Source organism: Jaculus jaculus, chromosome 14 (assembly GCF_020740685.1).
Source record: "Jaculus jaculus isolate mJacJac1 chromosome 14, mJacJac1.mat.Y.cur, whole genome shotgun sequence".
In the NCBI taxonomy this organism is placed as follows: domain Eukaryota; kingdom Metazoa; phylum Chordata; class Mammalia; order Rodentia; family Dipodidae; genus Jaculus; species Jaculus jaculus.
Window position 1 is genome coordinate 33580170 of NC_059115.1, and position 23359 is coordinate 33603528.

The window sequence follows — 23359 nt, forward strand, 5'->3', positions numbered from 1 at the left end:
TATTTATTTATTTATTTGAGAGCGACAGACACAGAAAGACAGATAGAGGGAGAGAGAGAGAATGGGCGCGCCAGGGCTTCCAGCACTGCAAACGAACTCCAGACACGTGCGCCCCCTTGTGCATCTGGCTAACGTGGGACCTGGGGAACCGAGCCTCGAACCGGGGTCCTTAGGCTTCACAGGCAAGCGCTTAACCGCTAAGCCATCTCTCCAGCCCAAATTCACACTCTTGAGAGATATATGAGGAAATAGATGGATAGATTTCAAAAAACAAGATCATACTGTTGTCCTTTTTTAAACTTATGCTTTGTAAATGAAAAGTCATGTTGGGGCTAGAGAGGTGGCTTAGCAGTTAAGGCGCTTGCCTGTGAAGCTTAAGGAACCAGGCTTAGTTCTTTGGTACCCACACAGGCCATGCAAGGTGGTGCAAGCATCTGGAGTTTGTTTTTATAGTGGCTGAAGGCCCTGGTGTGCCTGTTCTCATTTTCTCTCTCTCTCCTCTTTCTGTCAAATAAATAAAATAAAAATTAGAAAAAATTATTAAAAAGAAAGTCATGTTCTAAGTCTGATGTGAATGGAAATATACTGGATTGTCTTTTGAATAGTCTTGCTGATGTACAGAATGTAGAACTGACCGTTGTGTGTTGATTGAGAGGCTGGTTTTCCCTGTGCTAGAGCTGTATCTAGGTTTACACAGTATGACAGGTTGACAGCTAAGAATAATGTTAACAGTCAATGTGTATATCCAGTCCAAATGATTTTTATGGGATGGTTTATTGCTAACTTCCTAATTTTTGACTGCAATGCTGAGAATTTAAATTGCTAATACTGCATTGATCCTCTCTTGCAAGCCTGAAAACAGACGATAAACAAATTAGTAAGAATTGTAAACTTTTGTACAGCTTCTTGCTAGATGATTTCTGGGAGTTTGAGAGACTTGTCCAAATTTCTGTAAATTAACTTATTTTTATTAATTGAGAAGAGAGTGCTTTTGTTCACCAAGTTTTGGCAAGCTGGGAACATTGCATTTTTTATTGAGAGCTGGATCAGAAGAAAAGGTGCTGTTGATTATGATCTTAGAGAGGGAGGCATTACCCTCATGAATTGTGAACTGTGGTCATGCTGCTTCTTGGAAAAATCTAGGATCTTTAAGTCATTATTTTGAAAAATTACATATTTGAAAGAGGTACTTCTTTTGTCATGACTTAAGAAATATGAATCTCTAGACTAGATATGTTGCTGCAGCAGTATTCAGTATCTTGATTTTGATAATTGTGTGGATGGATATTGCATTGAATATTTCTTAAGACATGCACACTGACAGATTCAAGGAGAACAATGGCTGCTGCTGGTTCTCTGTGATTAAAGAAAAATAATGACTGCTGCTCTTTAGAAAGCATAAGGCATTAAATCCTAACCTCTCCTAATTTCTGTGGAAACTAGAAAATGATGGAGGTAAGTACTGTTTTTTTTAACCTTCAGTTTGTAACATTTACGTAAGGAATGTGGAATGCTGTGGGTCAGGACCTCCTTTCTAGCCAGTGAGTCCTCTCAGCGAGGGGGTCACAGCTGGGCTGCAGGTGAGCTTGCAAAGTTTTGCTTCAGCCTTTCAGTACAGGGCAAATTGAGAACAGATACACATAACAGTGCAGGATTAGAGAATGCAGCAAGAGGAGGACTTTTGTTTGTAATAATGATACTGCTTAATTAGGTGGGACTAAAGTATCATGCCAGTGACAGAAACTTGAAGTAGGGTAGATGGATCTTTCTGGACTTTGCAACTTTTTTGTGATTGCAAACCATTCTTAAATTAATAGCTTATTAATTTTAGTGGTGGTGAAAACTGAACTCAGGGCCTTGTGCAAAAGATTATTTTCATTTTTACATGTGTGTGTCATGTGCATGCATGCATGTGTCCTCGCTTGTGGGCATGTGTATGTGGGTATGCATGCATGAATATGTGCATGTGTATGGAGGACAGAGGTCGCTGTCAGGTGTTTTCCTTGATCACTGTCAACTTACTTACTGAGGCTGGGTCCCTCATATGAACCCAGAGCTCCCGATTCCGTTAGTCTGCTAGCTAGCTTGCCCTAGGATCTCCTGTCTCCTCTTCCTGAGCACTGAGATTAGAGATGGGCCTTCACACACAGTCAATACTTACGTGGTGCTACAGGTCAGAACTATAGTTCTCATGCATTCACCACAAGTGCTTTAGCTATTGAGTATTCTCCTCTGCCCCCAGACGTTTATATATTTAGTTCATTTGCCCCCAGATGTTTATATATTTAGTTCATTGTAGCATCAATTGTATCGGCATGAAATTATCCAGAGTGTATTGAGTATAAGGAGTCTAATCATCAAACCAAATTCTCTTAGTGAGAAACTGGGCTTCTAACTTTTAGTAAATTTAGTTATTAACTATATTCTTTTTTCCTTTTATTCATTACCCTCTACCCGGCATGGTCTTGGGTAGAGTAGGCTAGCCTTGTACTCAGTGTGTAACCAAGGCTGGCTTTGAACTTCTAATCCTCCTGTTGTAGCCTCTCAAGTTTGGGGATTACAGGCATGCCCTATTTTACCCAGCTTTTCCTTTCATTTAATATGATGCTTTGCATTTAGTTATATAATTAATATAGCCTCTAATCTTGACACATTATATAAAATGCTTTTTTTGTTTTGCTTTTTGTTTCATCTATAATTTGAGAAAAGAGTATTTCCATTTTATTATGCCATCTTTTGCTGATAAGTTTTACACAGTGGTTTCACCTCATAGGTCCAACTTCCACATTTCCATCAAAAAGCGTGCAGACTTTATAGCTCATTTCATCCTTTTTAGTTACATGACTTTTAACATGAATATTTACTTGCAGAAGTGATTTGAATAGTGATTCTCAGGAACTGTGTGAGAGTACAGAAAGCTTTATCTCTAGTACTGTTTGCTAAAGGAGATTTGCCATTAAATAATAAGAGCTGCTTATACTCAGGTTTACAGTGACACCTTCTAGAGTTTAAAATTATTACGTATTTCTTGGGTTGTCTGATGAGCTTTATAATAGCTTTTGTTGATTTTATAATAAATTATTGATTTGTTAGCCCTCTAGGTCAATCCTAGGTAGCAGATCTTAGTGTCTGCTTGTCCTAAATTCATGAACTACCATGACTTATTGATCCTCTGTGAAGTTACTCTAAGCCTTCAATTTCTTTTACTAGGTGACTCTGAAAATTGCCATTACTATTAGTTGTATATCTGAAATGCTAATAGAAATTGGCCATTCTCTCTAGTATCTGTGTTCAACAGCTCTTTCAGTGTCCATGCTCAGCAGATGGTTTCTTCTGTGTCACCCTGTCATGTCTCCTCTTTACTCAGGGTTTTGATGTGTTAACTGGAGCAGATTAGCAATGCTTGTATAAGGTTGAACTTTCTGAATTACTGTTGTGGTTTTAGACGATGTTTTGCTATGTAGCCAAGACTGGTTTGAGCTTATAGTGATCCTCCTGCTTCTTGAGTGCTGGATTACTGGATATACTACCACATTTAGATCAACTTTATAAAAAAAAATTGCTACAGTCAGAAAAATGGGGTGACTCAGGCATTCTTTTTTATTTCTTCAAGTATTCATAATATGACTCCCATCTTACTTATGAGTTCCTCATAGAGCTAGAGTTTGATCTTTGGGAGTAAGATACCATTTGGCTGAAGAGAGAAATTAAAAAAAAAAAAATGTCCTGCCCTCAAGTTTCTCAGTTCCCAGGATAAGAAACAGAGAATTAGATAATTACAGTAGAATGTGTTGGGTGTCTTGACACAAGAGATATAGGATGCTGGGAGATGAACAGCTAGCTAATCCAGTTGACGGGGCATCAGACTGGGTTTCTCAGAGGCATTCCGGGCTGGAATGCTGAAGGATGAGAACAAGTCTCCCAAGCAGAGCAGAACCTTGCAGGTGAGGCACGGAGGGAACGGTGATCTGCGGCAGGTGGGAAGCAGGAGGGACTATAGACCCAGTTGGTGAGCGGTGTGAGCTGTCCAGAGCATGAAGATCACTGTCACTGCAGTTGTACTGCCTAGGTTTGAGGCTGGCCTGCCCCTCACCTAACCGGGTGAGAGGCACTTTGTCAGGGCACGGGGCTTTTGCCACAATTCACAGACTCATGAAAATTCTTGTCCCAAATATACCTTTGCATGTTTTTAGCTTGATTCATAAAATAGATTGAATTTTAACTAGTTTGAGTTTAGTTCTTCATTAAAACAGTAGGGGGTACTGTGCGTTTCAGAGTGCTTTGAGGAAACTAGATTGGAGACTTTGAAGAACTACTAGTTCCTTCTAGATGTTATACACACAGGCAGTAATTATTTTGGATCAATACTCCTAGATCTCCAAACATAGGTAGCCAGTTAACAGCTTTCTCAAGTTTAATAATAATTTTAATGACTCAGAATCTCTTTCTCCCTTTTTTGGTGAATATAATTGGATGAGATAACAATGGTATAAAATTTACATTGTTGGAATTTTGTATTTTTTAATCAATTGGTGAAGATAACATTTTTTAGAGTCACTTTGGAAGCTGTTTGTATCAGTTCCCACCTTCCCCATCTCATTTCTTCCTATATTTCTTTTTAGAAAGAGGAACAGATGTTTGTTCTAAAGTCTTTCTAGAGAGTCTCAGAACCTGAGAAAAGATGTGTTAAAAAATGCAAAAATTTTCAAATTTGAGTGTTGATAAGTTGTTAAATGTAGTAACGGCTTTTCCCAGAAGAGGAAATGGAGGTCTCAGGTTGTGGTGTAGCTGAGGTGAAGGGATGCAGCATGTAAGAGATCCATTATCTCCAGCTCAAGTTCTCCTCATTTCAGCATGAGAATTTTTATCTGGCTCCCTTTGCTATCAGAACTTCAGGAGTCATCGGAATTAGAACAGCCATGTGTGTTCTGCTTCCCTGTAACGATCAGGTTTTCTGTTCTTGTCTGAGCTTAATGAATAAATAGCACACCACAATCTCTTCCTGAAACGTCTGCATTTATGGGTTGTCTGGGAGTGAGGGGTTAATTTGCATGTCTTCTATGTTCTCTTTGCTCCCACCCAGATACATTCTGGAACTTAGGCACATATTAAACTGCTGATTTTGCTCACTTGTATTGACTTTCCCATGTAAGCGGTGCACATTGTTCTTGTACCTCAGAGGAATTCAAGTGTTACTGGAGATGGGTTTCAGTTACAGAGGATTATTTTTTAGTTGATTGTGCAGAAGCCAATTATGAAAGCCTTAAAGATTTCATTAATGTATGGTTTTAATGTGTTTCTCTTGCCCTACGAAGCATATGTTATTAGAGTCATTTATAACCTATTGTCGGGGTAATATTACACGTAAAAATTTCAAACATTTATCAGTTCATTAAAAGTTCTGGGTAAATATAGTTTTAGAGTGGTGATTCTTATACTCTACTGATCTTTTTGTCTAGGTCTTCATTTTGTATGGGAGGAGAGTCCCTAAGTGGCATCTAATGCCTAAGATCTGGTCATGCAAGTGAGCTTTACCACTCTTGCCTTCCTTGGACAGATGACAGGCTAGAGTTCTGTGGTCCAGGCACCCTCCACCTAGCACTTCCAGGGTAGAGAAGCATGAATTCTGTAGCAGTTGGCCTTGCTGTACAGAAGGCATGCTAGTCTCATCACGAGTTTTATATTTGTCCCACTGGTCTCCATTGTCAGAGGAACTTGCCATCCAATTAAAGCTGACGTGACAGGAAATTTTCATTTTTGGCATTGTATATCTCTGCTTCTCCTTGAGGGCTGAGTGCTGTCACCTGTTCCTGTGATCTCTGCTTGCTTAGTATTGGCTTTACAACCTTGTTGGTCCTTCAACGGATAGAAACGTCGAAACCAGATGAAGCTCTGTGCTCTTGTTTCCCTGCCCATTGAACTTGAGACCTCGAGTATCTGGTTGAAACAGACAGTGTGTGGGTAATTGAAAGCTATTTTTTTTTTCCATTAGACTCTCAGAGTTGACATCTTTTCTTTCTTTCTTCTTCTTCTTTTTTTTTTTTTTTCCAAGGTAGGGTTTCACTTTAGCTCAAGCTGACCTGGAATTCACTATGTAGTCTCGAACTCACAGTAATCCTCTGCCTCCTGAATGCTGGGATTAAAGGCGTGAACCACCACGCCCGGCTATCTTTTGTTTCTTAATTTTCAAGTTAAACATAAGTACAAGTATTTAATTGAGTTTTGAATTTGAATTTTTCTAGAGAGCCAGAGAACTTCAGTACTTGGAATTAACTTAATGCTCTTTTATTTATCTTCACATACGTGTGTGTGTGTGTGTGTGTGTGTATGTAACTTGCATAAGAATTTGAAGTCAGTTACCAGAAGGAATGCCTCTCTTTAGTCAGTGTTTATAATTTATAGCTCCTTTTCTTGGTAAACATAGAAAATGGTCACATTTTAGTGGACACCAGGCTAGAGGTGATACTGGAGGCCAGAGGTGCTGCCCAGGGCTTTAGCCACCTGAATCTCAGCATGGCTGGGGAATAATGCCTGGTGAACCACCCACCACAGTGAAGAGAATATCCTGGTTAGTAGCTTTTCTGTGCTGTCCTAATTTATGGCTAATTAGTTGAGAAGATCATCATGTGTAGACACTCATTGGGTCCTTTGAGTGGGACAAACTGCTGACAGGTAAGGCAGTGAGAAGGAGAACATGCATAGACAGACTTATACTGTCCCTTGAGTGTAGCAAGCTCCTGACAGGTAAGGCAGTGAGTGAGTCAGCTGAAAGAGGCACGAAGCTACTTATTCTCGTGAACGTAATGAATAGTAAGGTTATGTAAAACTTTCAAGTGAAATGCTTCCTTCTGTTTGGAATTTCTGTTATCCAAATTCTCAGAAGGCCAAAGCCAGATCAGTCATGGACTGTGTTTGTCAAAGTGGAATTGAATGAACAAGTGAACTGTTCAGAGGGGCAAGTTTGTGAGTTACCTCACTCCATTATTTTCATCCAACAGCAGAACTTTAGAGGAAAAAAGTACAGAATGAAAGGTTCAGACCAATGCTGTATTTCAGACTAGATGGTATCATCCTTTTAAAGAAAAAAGTGATCAGTACCCATATCAAACATGCAATTTTCAGATTTAGACTTTTTCTTCTATCAGTGAGCATGTCAGCTTTGTCCAAGAAGGATCTGGAAGCAGGCGTGCTTGGTTGTGGCCAAGAGGCTTGAAGTAGTTCACATTGTTTGCATGTGGAAATGGAGAGAGAGAAAGGCCCAGAAATGGTCTAGATTGAAGTAGTCAGAAGATGGGTGTTGCAGTTAGGTTCGCATTACTGGCAGAAAACACCCAACCAAGAGCAGCTTGTGGGAAAAAAAAGGTTTATTTTGGCTTACAGACTTGAGGGGAACCTCCGTGATGGCAGAGGAACATGATGACATGAGGAGAAAGTGGATAATAGGAACAGGAGAGTATGCCAAACACTAGCAAAGGGAAAGTAGCTATAATACCCATAAGCCTGTCCCCAACAATACATTGCCTCCAGGAGGCATTTATTTCCAAATTGCCATTAGCTGGTGACATAACATCCAGAACACCTAAGTTTATGGGGCACACCTGAATCAAACCATCACATTCCACCCCTGGCCCCCATAAACTGATAACCAAACATGACATAAAATATAATGTATTCAGTCCAACTTTAAAAGTCCCCATAGTTTTTATCAACCCCAATGATGTTCAAACATCCCTGTAATCTAAGATCTTTTATCTGAGCCATAATAACCAAAAAATCCCCACAAAACCCATAATGGCACAGAATAAACATTCATACTGCAAAAGATGGGATTGGACATAGCAAAGAAATATTCACTCAATACAAGATTTAAACAGGGCAAACATCAGACTCTGTAGCTACAAGTCTAACAACTCTAGTCAATGACAAGTCTCCAAGTCTAATAATTCTAATCACCGACAAGTCTCTGGAGTTCCAATTCTGCCCCACCTGCTAACTACTCACAGTCCTGGAAAACTTCTATCTGGGGCCAGCAGCTCTGCTTGGCAGCCATCTCGTGGTCCGGGCATTTCTACTGGGTCTCCACTGTGACCCACTCATGTCTCTATCAGGTCTCTATGTAGTCACTCCAGCCAACCTGCTTCACAGTGCCCAGGGCCATTTTCAAAACACAAGACTGCATTGTAAACTCAATGACCCTCTTTCCTACATTTCTTATACTCCATAATACCATGTGGGCTTGCAGTTTGTTAATCCAAAGGGGAATAAAACCAACTTTGAAGAACAGGACACTCTGAGCATTCAAACCCCTTCAAAAGATTCTACATTCTTCCTGTGGCCCCATTACTGGGGCGAGCCCCCTGTCCTGCAGGAGAAGAACGACCACCAGACGAAGATCCTTCTTGATCACACTTTATTGGAGAGCTTCTTGGTTAACAGGAAAGCTGATGGCGAGGGGCGCAGGAGTGTAGCTGCTTTTATAGGGCAGAATACTACGGGGCGCCTGTTGATTGGCTGCCATAGGCTCACCTGCCCACAGGAGCCACGGGATAGGCTCGGGACAAGGTGCGTCAAGCGCATGCGCAACCTCAAGCGAGGTTGGCGCCAAGGTGCTGCCTAAATAAGGAATTGTTTACCTCAAGACTGGCAGGAAGCCAGCGCCATCTTGTAATGGCGTCTGCATTAGCTCCCTACATATTACAGGTCAGCTGGCCCAATCCCAAAGGTTGTAATCTCTCATATAATTGCAGCTGAATGGGCAGAAGGCTTAGCCCAAATGTTTCATTTCTGTGCCATATCCCTCTGCTCACCCTAATCTATGTCTATGCAAAGCAACCCTGTATAAGTTCTCAGGACATGGGCATAACAGCAAGCTTTTTTTACCCACATAAGCCAAACCTCACAAACCTTAGTTCTTACTGCATTCAGGTCTTTCAACTCTGACCAGAATAGTCCAGGTCTGCATTGCTGGTAGAAATCACCCAACCAAGAACAGCTTGTGGGGAAAAAAGAGGTTTATTTTGGCTTACAGGCTTGAGAGGGAAGCTCCCCGATGTCAGGGAAAATGATGACAGGAGCAGAGGGTGGACATCACCTCCTAGCCAGAGCAACAGGAGAGTGTCAAACACTGGCATGGGGAAACTGGCTATAACACCCATAAGCCTGCCCCCAACAATACACTCCCTCCAGGAGACATTAATTCCCAAATCTCCATCAGCTGGGAACCTAGCATTCAGAACACCTAAGTTTATGGGGGACACCTGAATCAAACTGCCACACTAAGGTTTCAGATCCTTCCACACTCCTCTTGAAAATCAGCTCCAAAAGGCCAAAGCCACACAGTCAAGTTTCAAGCAGTAGTAATTGGGGAAATGAGCAAGAGTCCTGCTTTCTGCATATGGTTACCCAGTTTGTCTAGCACCATTTGTTAAAGATGCTGTCTTTTCTCCAGTCTATGTTATTGGATTCTTTGTCAAAGATCAAGTAGCTGTAGTTACTTGACCTAAAGTTCGGATCCTCAGTTCTGTTCCATTGGTCTGTATTTCTATTTTTATGCCATTGCCATGTTGTTTTTGTTACTATGGCTTTGTACTGTAGCTTTAAATCAGGAATGGTGATGCTTCCAGAGGTGTTTCTTTTTCTGAGGATATGTTTGGCTATCTGAGGCCTATTGCCATTTCATATGAATTTTGAGTTTAGTTTTTCTATCTCTGTGAAGAATGATGCTGTGATTTTTATTGGTATTGCATTAAATCTGTATATTGCTTTAGGTAGGATTGCCATTATCACAATGTTAATTCTGCCTATCCAGGAGCTTGGGAGGTCTTTCCATCTTCTCTTGTCCTCCTCAATTTCTTTCTTGAGTGTTTTCAAGATGTATGTCTTTCACATCCTTGGTTAGTGTTAGTCCAAGGTATTTTATTTTATTTTATTTGTTTCTATTGAGAATGGTACAGTGTTGCTAATTTCTTTCTCTGTATCTTTGTCCTTTGCATATAGAAAGGCTACTGATTTTTGTGTGTTGATTTTGTATCTTGCTACTTTGCTGAAGTACTTAATCACCTTTAAGAGTTTTGAGATGTAGGTTCTCAGGTCAATTTTGTATAGGATCATGTCATTTGCAAATATGGCTAACTTGATGTCTCTCTTTCCAATTTTTATTCCTTTTATTTCTTTCTCCTGTCTTATTGCTTGGGCTAGGAGTTCTGGTACTATGTTGAAGAGCAGAGAGTGGATACCCTTTCTTGTTCCTGATCTCAATAGGCATTCCTGCACTCTTTCTCCATAAATATTACTTGAGCTTTAGATGATATATATTCCTTTATTCTTTTGAGATATAGACTATCCATGCCTATCCTCTCCAGTGTTTTGATCATGAAGTGATGTTGTATTGTTTAAGTCTATAGAATATTTATTCTTTTTATTTGAAAAACCAATTCTTTATTTATTTGAGAGAGAGAGAGAAAAAATAGGCATGCCAGGGCTTTCAGCTGCTACAAAGGAACTCCAGACATGTGTCCTCTTGTGCACCTGGCTCACATGAGTCCTGGGGAATTGAACCTGGGTCCTTTGGTTATGCAGGCAAGCACCTTAACCACTAAGCCATCTCTCTCCAGCCCGATTTGTATTGTATTTTGTATTGTATATCTGTGTTGTCTTTTGTCAAAGACCTTTTCTGCATCTATTTAAATGATCACATGGTGGGCTGGAGAGATGGCTTAGTGGTTAAGCACTTGACTGTGAAGCCTAAGGACCCCGGTTCGAGGCTTGATCCCCCAGGACCCACATAAGCCAGGTGCATAAGGAGGCACACACGTCTAGAGTTCGTTTGCAGTGGCTAAAGGCCCTGGTGTGCCCATTCTCTCTCTATCTGTCTGCTTTGTTCTCTCCCTGTCCTGTCGCTCTCAAATAAATAAAAATAAGCAAAAAAAAAAAAAAAATTAAATGATCACATGGTTTTTGTGATTAAGTTTTATATGGTGTATTACACTGACAGATTTCCATATGTTGAACCAACCTTGCATTCCTGGGATAAAGCCTACTTGGTCAAGGTGCATAATGCTTGTGATGTGTTTTTGCATTCAGTTTTTGAGGAGTTTGTTCAGAATCTTTACAGTCTTAGTTCTTAAGGGACATAGGCCTATTGTTTTCTTTTCTTAATGTATCTCTGTTTGGTTTTGGATGATACTAGCTTCATAAAAGGAATTGGGAAGCTTTCCCTGATCTCCAATTATGTGGAACAGTTTGAGGAATATTGGTTTCAGTTTTTCTATGAAGGTTTGATAGAATTTGGCTGAGAAGCCATTTGGTCCTGGACTCTTCTCTTTGGGGAGGTTTTTGATTACCTTTGCAATTGATAACATTGCAATTTCGATGGGTATGATAGATTTGTTTAGGAGATTAATCTGCTTGGAGTTTTGTTTTGGAGGGTGGTATGTGTCTAGGAATTCACCCATTTCTTCCAGATTATTTAATTTTGTGGAGTAAAAGTTTTGGAAGTATGCTTCTTCCAATTTCACTTATGTCTGTTGTGATCTCTCCTTTTTCATTTCTAATTTTGTTAATTTGAAGCATCTCTCTTTTTTTTCACTTAATCAAATTGCCCAGGGGTTTTCAATCTTATTTATTTTTTCAAAGAACCAGTTATTTGTTTCATTAATTTCTGCTCTGATCTTATTTCTTTTTGTCTGGAGCTTTTTGGGTTGGATTCTTATATTTTAAATGCCTTTAAGATAGATGGTTAGGTTGTTGATTTGGGATCTGTTTTTGTTATGAAGGCATTTAGTGGTGTGAATTTACCCCCCAAGAACTGCCTTCATTGTGTCCCATAAGTTTTGGTATGATGTGTTCTCAATGTCATTCAATTCTAGAAATTTTACAATTTACTTTTTTATTTCTTCCACTACCTATTTATTGTTTTAAAAGTGTGTTTTTTAGGGCTGGAGAGATGGCTTAGTGGTTAAGCACTTGCCTGTGAAGCCTAAGGACTCCGGTTCAAGGCTTCATTCCCCAGGAACCAAAGAAACCAGATGCACAAGGGGGTGCATGCATCTGGAGTTCATTTGCAGTGTCTGGAGGCCCTGGCATGCCCATTCTCTCTCTATCTGCCTCTTTCTCTCTCTGGTTTTTCTCTGTTAGGTCCAACCTAGTAAGAACGTCATTCACACAATTGTTGGTCTTTTGTTGATTTTCTGTAAGTTCTGCCAATTGGTTGGTCAGGGTCACGTATCTTGTGTCTTCATTTTTGGTTTGTGATCATGTTGTCTCTTCTATGTTGTGATTACAGGCACCCATTGTGGGACTGGGCAACCTTGTTGGATTTACTTGCATTTGATTTTTCATGTTGCTCCTTTTGTGCTGTGGTCTGCCCATCACAGTGTGGGAATCTTATTTAATTCAGGAGGAAGTGGTAGTTTACTCCTGAAGTGTCTTCAGTGATTGCTCCTTTTCATGCTTGACTAGATTAGGCTTTTGATATCACAGGGCCTGTCTGCTTAAGTGGCCCTGGTGGAGACCTGGAGACCTAGTGGAATGGAAAGGAGATGGGAGATGTGAGGTGGTGCGGTTCTGATGGCAGGTGGTGGGGCAGGGAGAAGTGACAGTGCAGACCAGGTGGGGGGTGGCAGGATGGGGAGAGGGGTTAGTGTGGACCTGGTGGTGGAGCAGGGACCCGGTGGTGGAGAGAGGAAGGAGGAAGAGAGGAAAGGCACACGAGGGAGGCAGGAAATCTACTTGGTGGGAGGAAAGGTAAGAGGTGCTTGGGCCTGATCTGTGGAGTGTGCAGGTAGTGCATCGTATAGCCTGGTCTGAGGTGCAGTGGATGGTATGGGTACTTGAGGGATCTGGGGGACTACTGGGCTACCCCAGAGTGTGGGAATCAGTAGATGCCCTTCTGTGCCTCTCTGTGCCTTCCCACTAGGCTTCTGCTAGTATTTGCTGACTCTGGAACCCATAGATCTTGCCTGGTATTACCCCAGGAGCTGGAGCATGGTTAGGTGGATGCCACCTTGACTGGAAGCCCACTTTGGTGAGTTTTGAGTCTCCCTAGTAATCACTACCATTTGAAAAGAGAAGTTTCTATAACCAAAAGTGAGAGTAACAGTTACTATGTGGGCTTAAACTTGGAGAGCAGTTTAGTGGATATAATGTATCAATTTAGCCAGAAAGCAGTAGTAGTTCCCCCGTAGAGCTTATGACCTCCTCAGCCATGGGGTTTTTATTAGGTTTTCAGTGCCAGGCATGAATTCCCTCCTATGGAGTGGGCCTTAAGTCCAATTAGAGAGCAGTTGATTTTTCCATAACAGACATGCCACCATTGTGTTAGTTGGTATATTTGGCCTGACTGTCAAACCCTAAAGCTTATAGTGTCCATTTCACTTGGCAAGCTCCAATTGGTTAAGACCATTGATGACTCCCAGCCCCCCTTCCCTCCACCTGTCCCCATGAAGAGTCTCCATTTCTCTTTCCAGCATTCTGATAGCTATTCAACAGGGAGGAGGCTTATAACACAAGTCCTGCTTGATTTCTGTAGAAGTAGGTTTCCAAATGGCTTAATCATAACATCATTAATCTTTTTATATTTATTTTAATTGTTTATGAGAGAGAGGGGGGAAGGCAGATAGAGAGAAAGAGAGAATGGGCACACCAGGGCCTCTAGCCACTGCAAACTAACTCTAGATGCATGAGCCCCCTGTGCATCTGGTAAGCCTGGATCCTGGGGAAACAAGTTGAGGTTCTTAGGCTTCACAGTCAAATGCCTTAACCACTAAGCCATTTCCCCAGCCCCAACATCTTTAAGTTTTTCGACCCTCCTCCTACACCCTCCTCCTACACCTTCCTGTCCTCCTCCCATTTCAGCCCCAGTATCCTTACCCTCCTCACATACCTATAACACCCTCCCCTTAAACTCTCCCTTCTCTTCCCTCCAACATTACTAACCTTTCTAGTTTACTGGCTTCTTCTACTGGCATCTATTCCAACTCACATATAAATCTAAATATTTGAAGCTAGGGTCCACATGGGTAAGTGAACATGTGGCATTTGACTTTCTGAGCCTGGGTAAGATTTAAATTACAGATTTTTTTTTTTTTTTTTGATTTTTTGAGGTAGGGTCTCACTCTGGCCCAGGCTGTCCTGGAATTCACTGTGTAGTCTCAGGGTAGTCTAGAACTCATGATGATCCTCCTACCTCTGCCTCCCGAGTGCTGGGATTAAAGGCGTGTGCCACCACGCCCAGCTTAAATTACAGATTTTATAACTTAATAATAGCTTTTTAAAAAAAAAAATCTTCCTGATTTTGGAAAGTTTGACATTACATTTAGTTTTTAACTGCTAACAAGGTGACATTTAATAAATTTAATTTTGCCACAAAATTTTACTAATATTTATTACTAGCTTATGTTTTATTGTAGCCTTTTTTTTCTTGGAAATATATTTGAACTTTAGAATCCTCCTGAAAACTAAATGATTCATTCTGATTCAGGTGCTCCATTTTGATGGCTGAAAGTTGCTAGAAAAATGTTGAAGAAACCGGGTGTGGTGGCGCATGCCTTTGATCCCAGAACTCAGGAGGCTGAGGTAGGAGAATCCCTGTGAGTTCGAGGCCAGCCTGAGACTACATAGTGAATTCCAGGTCAGCCTGGACTAGAGCAAGACCCTACCTCAAACAAACAAACAACAACAAAAAAAAAAGTTGAAGAAAATGAAGTAGTTTTTTTTTTTAATTCATTTTTATTTGAGAGATCTGCTGTAGACAAACTCCAGACTTACGTGCCACCATGTGCATCTTATGTGGGTCCTGGGGAATCAAACCTGGATTCTTTGGCTTCACAGACAAACACCTTAACCGTTAAGTCGTCTCTCTAGCCCCACAGAATAGGTTTCAATGTCATTTATATTTTTAAAGGAGCTTGAACTAGGTGATACACAAGATAAACTGTCTTGTGCATGGATGGGCATGTCTCTTGGGGGATGCATCTGTGCTAAAGAGAACTTGCTGTGACTCCATGTCTGTGGCTGTCAGTTGTGTTTGTTCCGTAGTGGGAGTTAGCTCGGCCACCGGCTCTTGTACATCTGCATAGATGTGCATGTGAAAGGTGGTAGAATCGTTCTTAACCGTCAATTAGAGGAAATATGAATTTTTGTTGTTGTTCTGCTAACCTTCCTGGAAGATTCTGAAAAGCAAATGAGTTGATCTTATATTGTGACTCCTTTGCAAATTGACAATGAATTTAGTTACTGTTGCTTGGTTTCGTCTCTCATTAAGGATTTTGTATTATTTTATAAAGAAACTTTTTACTGTCAATAGATTTTTATGTTTTTATTCATAGAACAAAGGTGCTAGAGCAACAAATTATTTTTAGTACCTTTTGTTTGAGGCTTTACCAAACCTTTTTGGTCGATCTTTTGGAGATTAGTGAAACTCTTCTTAGCCTTGCTTTATCCGTGAACCTTGCGGTGTCTGGTTAGAGCCATAGTGATAGAAACGTAGGTGGAGGCCTTCTTACCTCTTGCAGAGTGGTGGCAGCATGATTGAGCTCGTTGGCTGAAAGAGGACAAGCTTTTCATTCCTATCCCTGTTTAGCTACTTACTTTGTTTGTTCTGAGCCTTTGTTCACCTGTCAGTTCTGGAGAAAACCTATGAATTAAAGCTAATGTGTATAATAATCATCACAGTAGTTGGTAGTTACTCAGAAAATGGTAATTTTTGCCATTGTCATCAAGTGATTTTTTAAAAAATTCTAGATTGTCTTTTCACTTTAATGTGTTATTGTTAGCCAACTGCTAATATATTTGACATTAAGCTGTTGCTCTATTATAGAAGCAATGACTAAAAATAGGAGTTTGAGGAAGGAGTCATAGTAATAGGTAGCATTTGTTCAGATACCACCATTTGATAGGTCTTATACACTTTCCATATGCACTCCACAGATCTGACCTAAAGGAGGTTTTTTTTTTTTTTTTTTTTTTTTAATGTTACATGTATCCAACCACATTCAAATTATTGCCACAGATAAGGGAAAAGATTTGGAAGGGAATAATTTAGATAATAGGAAATTCCACCTGTCAGTAATCTTTAATCCACTGGATTTTTAGAGCAAATGTTTGTGTTTTTCCTAGTTCATGGGTACCCTGCGTACTTGCTGTGCTGGACAAATAACAAGCTCTGATGATTTTGCACCTGGTGTCATAGAAACCGTGGTGATCAGAGATTCAAGTGGTACAGACAGTGATCAAGCTTCTTGGGCAAACTGCAACATAGTGCTGAGCAATTATTTCCATAATTCTGATTTAAGTCTGTTCTGTGAAGATGGAACTGACATTCATTGAGCACTTACTGTATGCCAAGCTCTGTGCTTGACATTCTATGTATCACATATATACATACATACATACATACATACATACATTGTATGGTAATATAACCTGCCCTAGGCTACATAGTAAGTGATAGAAACAGAACTCTGCTTGAACTTTTACAGTGAAATCTCTCCCTCTGTGTTTGTGTGTGTGTGTATGTATACGTGCATACATGCATTTTCTATAGCTGCCATTACATGTCAGAGCTCTACAGAGATACATCTTTTCAGTTTTAGTAGTAACATCCTTATTGGTAGGATGGAATTAGATGCTAGGAAAAGAATATGCAACCATGGGCTGGAGAGATGGCTTAGCGGTTAGGCGCTTGCCTGTGAAGCCTAAGGACCCCGGTTCGAGGCTCGGTTCCCCAGGTCCCACGTTAGCCAGATGCACAAGGGGGCGCACGCGTCTGGAGTTCGTTTGCAGAGGCTGGAAGCCCTGGCGCGCCCATTCTCTCTCTCTCCCTCTATCTGTCTTTCTCTCTGTGTCTGTCGCTCTCAAATAAATAAATAAAAAATTTAAAAAAAATAAAAAAATTAAAAAAAAAAGAATATGCAACCATAGTCTCTCTTTTTTTATCTGATAAAAGGTGGTGTGATTTTGGATCAGAGGAGGACAAGAGTGAAATATTCAACTACAAAATCCATGTGCATATGCATATCTAGAATGAGCTTATATTTCTGAAGCTTTGGGCTGAAATTAAGGTCTAGGTGGTATGAAAAAATAAGCAATGGTGCTCTACCTAAGCCTACTGAAACCTGCCAGAGCACAGGTTGGGAATTCCTAGAATTCAGGATTCATATATTTGGCAATGAGGCTTTCTTTTATGTAATCTATATGATAATATCTTTTCTAGCTAGGACTGTTGGTGACATTTGATGCCATGATCTAAATGCCCTTCCTTCCATAGGGGAATTGTAGCATTCATATGTCAGACCTCCTATTCACCTAGCTTCTTAAAGTATAGTCTTCTAGAATGTTCTGAACCCTATTAGTGGAGAAGCTACTGATCCCTATTAGTGGAAAGTTACTCTGAAGATGATCTTTGCTTTAGACATGGAAGCTTTTCTTGTGTAAGATTGTGCATGCTCTGACCCTAGACATTCCAAAATAATAATTAAATTTCTCCTGAGGAGGATTTTTTAGATAACTTGACAGTATATTAGGGGAGTTTTTGATCTTCAAGGCATTAAAGTGATTAAGACTTCAATGAAATTAATTGCTTCTGTCCACAAAGAAGAAATCTGAGTGATAATTTTAGTAACATCGACTGTTATGTCTTTTCGTAAAATCCTATTTGAGACTATGTTTGATTCCAGGAATGTGGATGTTGAGGGGCATAGCTAAAACATTAGGAAGAGATGAACAGTTATGTCTGGTATTGCAGCCTATTAGTATTGGCTCTTGGTATTTCAGAATTGGTGGCTAGACTTGGTGCAGCAGAGATAGATAGATAGCACAAGTTCTGAAACTTGTAGAACTTTAAACTTTCTCACCCAAAGGTGATGATCATTCAGATACTACTAAAGCTAGTCGTTTGATGGTCATTCTAGTGAGGGCTGGAGTGGAGTAGAAGGAAAGAGGATGAGAATTGAGGGCACAGTGGAGTGTCAGCCTGCCTTGGCAGTGGTCTTGAAGACACAAAGGAAAACGAGATTGTAGGCAACTCTCAGGTGTGACTCTTCAAGGTTATTGACAGACATGAGCATCTTGCTTTCATAGCTAGTAGAACTGGGGTGCTTTGCATCTTTCTGTTAACATGACTGTGTGTGTGTGTGTGTGTATGTTATGTTAATAGATGACATGAAGCAGAATTTACTCTTTCATGGCCAAGTGATACAGGGTGCAGAGCCAATTGGTCACCCCAGCTTCTGTCCACCTGGCTCGTGTCCTCAGTAGGAGGAACATTATTCCGTGTGTTTGTGTGTGGGGGGGTCAATAAAATCTTACATTAATATGTAAAGGAGATAGACATAAATATTATATAAAAGGATAGACATTAGATTTGTGATATTATAATCTCATGGGGGAGCTTTTGAAAAAAGAAGTCCTAAAAAGACTCCTTCCAAGGACAAAAGAAAAAGAGAAAAGGTTGTAAAACATTGCCTTAAACTGTCCATGCATATAGCTTTGGAGTGGAGCAAAGGTAATGGAAGGGTTGTCTAATTAAAACAACTTTAGTTTTCTTATGAAATTGGGATAGTTATTTTCATAGACAGGAGGAAGATGGGTTCTGAAATTATGGCTGGTAAGCTATAGATCTGCTTCTGAGGAAGGAGCAGCTATGGGTCACACCTCACACCTAGTGAGGGTCCGTGTGGGTCTGCCTGTAGGGCAGTAATACAGGAAGAGCATAGTTAGTGACCTTTGGGGCTTCTGCTTTTCCTCCTCTGCTAACAAAAGCTCTACCCCTTAGTTGTTTAGTGGAAAAACTGGATATGAGACATTGTCAGATGAGATATACTGGTGATAAATTCAAGTATAACTTGTTCTGAGAGATATTTGGCCTTGGAGAAGGAGTGATCCTCAATGGGAAGGGATAGAAGATGTTTAGGTACTATGACAGTTTGGGATAATGGTTCTCTACATAGGATCCTGAAGGAGAATGGCAATGCCTGTGTAGACAAGGCAGGGTTGACTGTAGACAAAATAGTGTCTTCTAAATCCATGTGTTACGATATCTTTAAAAATGTCTGCTTGGGGCTGGTGAGATGGCTTAGCAGCTAAGACACCTATCTGTAATTTCCTGGTACCCACACAAAGCCAGATACACATGGTGGCACATATGTCTAGAGTTCTTTGCAATGACTAGAGGCCCTGGTATACTCTATTTGCCTCTCTCTTTGTTTCAAATAAGTAAATAATAAGTAATTTTAAAATGTGTACATGTGTGGCTATCATGAATAAATACAAGCTAAAGTATGCTGAGTTTACAATAGTTACTTATGTGTTTTTTTTCAAGCCACAAATACTGTTATTACTTTCATGTGCGCTCTTTGTCCTGGAACCACTGTGGTATTGGAGGCAGAATTCTTACAGTGTGACTTGATCCCCTCAGGCTGTTGCATTCAGGAATCACAGTGAGAATGGACCCTGCACATGGCTCCTTTAGAGCCCAGAGAACTTGGGGCAACCTGAGTAAAGCATTTGTACAGAGCTGTGCTTAATGATCACTGTTACCCTTTCTGGTTCAATCATCATAGACACAGCTTTCATGTGGTTTGTGAGAATGATTTGTTGGCACTTTAAATCTTTATAGTTTTTAAGCTTTTGTTATTTTTAAGAGTATCATGAGGCATATAATTGGCACTTAACATTTCCAAATTGTTGTTTCTTACTCAAGAAAGAATGGGGTTTGTTTTAGCCTCCCTCCCTCCTTCTGGAAAGTAGCAATTACATCCAAGTGCCCTTTATAGTGCCCTGCAGAATGTCTGGGGAAGTGCTTTCTCATATTGGTGGACACATATCTTTCCTAAAAATAACTTTTATTGATTTAGATAAGAGTAAGGTGCCTTCAAGTCGTTTTTGTTTTAAGGAAATAGTGGAAGCCTCCTGTAACCTTCTTTACCATGACCCCTGCAGCTAGGCCCTGTGCAGTGCAGTGGCACCGTGGGCCAGGGAACATTGTAACACGTCTCCATTACTAACGTGGTTCAGATTTGTTCTGTTTGACTGTGCTATGCTTACCCAGAGACCACACTCTCTATTGTGAGTCTCATCACAAGGATTTAGTTTTTAAAATGCATTATTTTTTTTCTCTTTTACTTTTTGATGGTACTGAGTATTGAATAAAATAGATTTTGGTCTTTGACATTGTTAATTAAAAATGGTACTCATGATAGTATTTTATTTAGATTCATATTTCATGCTGAGAGATTTATTTGAGCTTTAGTGACTGTTTTCATCATTGGTGATTTGTGAAATTTTAATAGCTTTTCTAAATCTCAATTGGTATATAATAAACTACACATACTTGGGGCACACATTTGATGATTTTCATATAGGAATGCAGCACGTAGGTATGCATCTTCACAGTGGAGGTGTTGAGCATGTGCATCCCACGTTCCTTTCTGTTACATTGCTGTCTACCCTTCCTTGTCTACCCCATGACATTCTGCTGCACACAGTTGCTGCTGGTCTGTTGGTGTCTTTCTATTTTATCTTTTAAAATATTTTATTTATTATTTGAGAGAGAGAGAGAGAATGGATGTGCCATGGCCTCTAGCCACTGCAAATGAATTCCAGACTCATGGGCCACCTTGTGCATCTGGCTTATGTGTTATGTGGGTACTGGGGAATTTAACCTGGGTCCTTAGGTTTTACAGGCAGGTACTTTAACCTCTAAGCCATCTATCTCTCCAGCCCCTGCTGGTATCTTTTCTTCCCTGATAGGCTATTTGCATGATATAGCAATGCTGACGTCAATATCCTTTTAGTTCCAGTTCAGACATCATAAGAGATCTTCTGGAAGAAGAGGAGGCCTGGGAAGCATCACACAAGTGAGTTCTCTCTCTTTTTAAAATTTATTATTAGAGAAAGAGAGAGAGAGGAAAATAGAGAGAGAATGGACACACAAGGGCCTCTGGCTGCTGCAGAGGAACTCCAGATGCATGTGCCACCTGGTGTATCTGGCTTACATGGGTCCTGGGGAATTGAACCTGAGTCCTGGCTTTGCAGGCAAGTGCCTTAACCCCTGTGCCATCTCTCCAGCCTGAGTGAATGCTGTTGATCAAGAAATCAGACTGTACACAAGAAACGAGAATTCTCTACAGTTGATTTGCACACAAAATATTTGTACTGTGTGATTTAAGAAAGAAATAATTCACATGCAAGGTGAAGATTTTTGGTTATTACTTGTTTATATACATTTCTGCTTAGAAATGGAATACTATTGTAATAACTCTAGTTACTTATCAGAAGTTGTTTCTATAAATCTAAATTACTTTTGGACAATTTAATAGTGTGGTCTTAAGCACCGACTTAGTGTTAATAGAAATGTTCAATCACTTTTATAAAGAAAATATGAGCTATCATATGGGGCTTTCATCGTACTAATACCATACATAACTGCCTGCATTTGTACACACAATCCTCATTCTCTCCTTTCATAATAAAGGGCTGGCCATCCCTCCTGTCTTAAGGCAAATTCCTACTTCTCCCTCATTCCTACCCTCTTAGGAGCTTTCTCCCTTTTCTTAGCATAGGCAATCTCTCCCTCTCAACTGGGACTTTCTGCATGCATATAGTAGCCTCTACAGCCCCTGTTGTAGTTTCCTTTCTTCTTCCTTAGTAGATGATGTCACCCTGCAAGTCTATGTCCTGCTTTCATTTACCCTATAGTACATTCAGCCAGTCCCCAGTTCCATCCTCCTGAACTAGCTCCCACCAAAGTTGTTTCAGGTCTCCATATTGCTGTATCCAAAGCATATTTTCAGACCTCATCTTCCTCCAGTCCTTAGCAGTTATTTGATTCTAAAGGTCTCATCTCCTGCCTTCAGGTTCTGTCTTCTGTGGCTGCTGAGACAGTATCCTGGTCTCCAGCTCTTTGTTTCCTGGTTCTTTCTCAACCAGGCCATAGATTGCTGATGTTGGTTAAGATGAAGTTGATCTCTTGTTAAGTATATGTCTTTTGGCCCTACTTCTTCTGATCTCCAGATATGTATCTAACTTCAAACTCAGTGTCTTCTTTTGGATATTTTTATTAACTCTCAAAATACAAATAGAGGCTGGGGAGATGGATTAGTGGACAAGGCACTTGTCTATGAAGCATAAGGACACCGGTTTGATTCCTTAGTTCCTATATAAGCCACAGGGTTTGTGTGCAGTGGCTAGAGGCCCTGGTGCACCCATTCTTTCTGCCTCTTTTTTTTCTCTCTCTCTCTCTCATAAATAAATATTTTTAAAAAAATTAAAAAAAATACAAATAGAAACACTTAATTGCATCTACCCTTTGCCTTCTGTCTATGGGCTTTTAAAACAAGGTCAGTATAATCCTTTTCTTTTTTGGCCAGTATCCTAAACCAAGAAAAGAAAATTGTCATTCTTTCTTTTTTCACTTTTTTAATTAATTAGTTTTGTATTCAACAAATACAGTCAGTTTGGTACCATTATTAGGCTCATCGTGACCTACCCCCTCCCCATGGCCCCTCCTTGTTGAGATATATGGGTCATGCATTGTGGAGTTAGCCCACAGTTATGGGTAGGATAAATGTCTCTGCATATCATGACCCAACATGTAGCTCTGACATTCTTTCCACCCCCTCTTCTGCAAAATTTCCTTGAGCCATGTTGGGTTCACTTTTGGTCTGCTTCAGTGATGAGGTGTTGGGGTCCTCTGGGGCTCTGGTTCTCTGATTTGGTAGGAGTTGATTTTTCTGTGTGTTGATCTCCTTCCCCCTTGTGCTGGTATCTGGTTCATGAGGAAAACAGCACCCTTGCTTGTTTTGCCAATTTTTGTCTCACTCATCTACAGCACCTAACCTGAATCTACCCAAGATACCTTACATACCCAGCAAGCATCTTGTGGACTAGACACTAGGATGGATGGGGAAGGAGGGAAGGGCATCGAAGGGGTGGGAAACACAAATCTAGACCCAAACAGCAATGGTACCATAAAATTCTACTTCCAAATGGCTGAAACTTCACCAGGCCCTTACAGGAAACACCTGAACCACAAGACACTGGAGAGGATATGATGAGGAGTAACCTTAATCTTCTATATCTTCCCTCTCTCTCCCTGTCCTCCTTCTCCCTCTCCCTCCCCCCCCCCTTCTCTCTAACTCTTGTATATTAGTTATCTTTTTCCTCCTTCTCTTAGTGGGCACTGACTTGTAACTCCCAGTACCAGCATGTGGCTATCATCCACAGTGAGCTTTTGATCAGAGAGACCTACAAGGTTTCCTAAAAGATAGACAGATTTCTGTCAGAGTACTTGATGACCCACCAAAGGTTAGTGGTAAGACCCTACTGCTGAAGACACTGTATGTGGTTGACACGTAAAATG

General features: G+C 40.4%; 1 protein-coding gene across 3 annotated transcripts in view; it reads left to right on the top strand.

The window, feature by feature from the left end:
* Positions 1-23359, top strand: part of Rad18 (RAD18 E3 ubiquitin protein ligase) — a 107015-nt gene that overhangs the window by 71594 nt on the left and 12062 nt on the right. For 2 of the 3 annotated variants that reach the window (XM_004651479.2, XM_045133799.1), the window contains one exon: positions 20793-20855. The exons of the other annotated variant lie outside the window; for it this stretch is intronic. In XM_004651479.2, coding sequence (XP_004651536.2) covers positions 20793-20855 — 63 coding nt within the window. The remainder of the gene's footprint in view (positions 1-20792; positions 20856-23359) is intronic. 3 annotated transcript variants of the gene reach the window in all.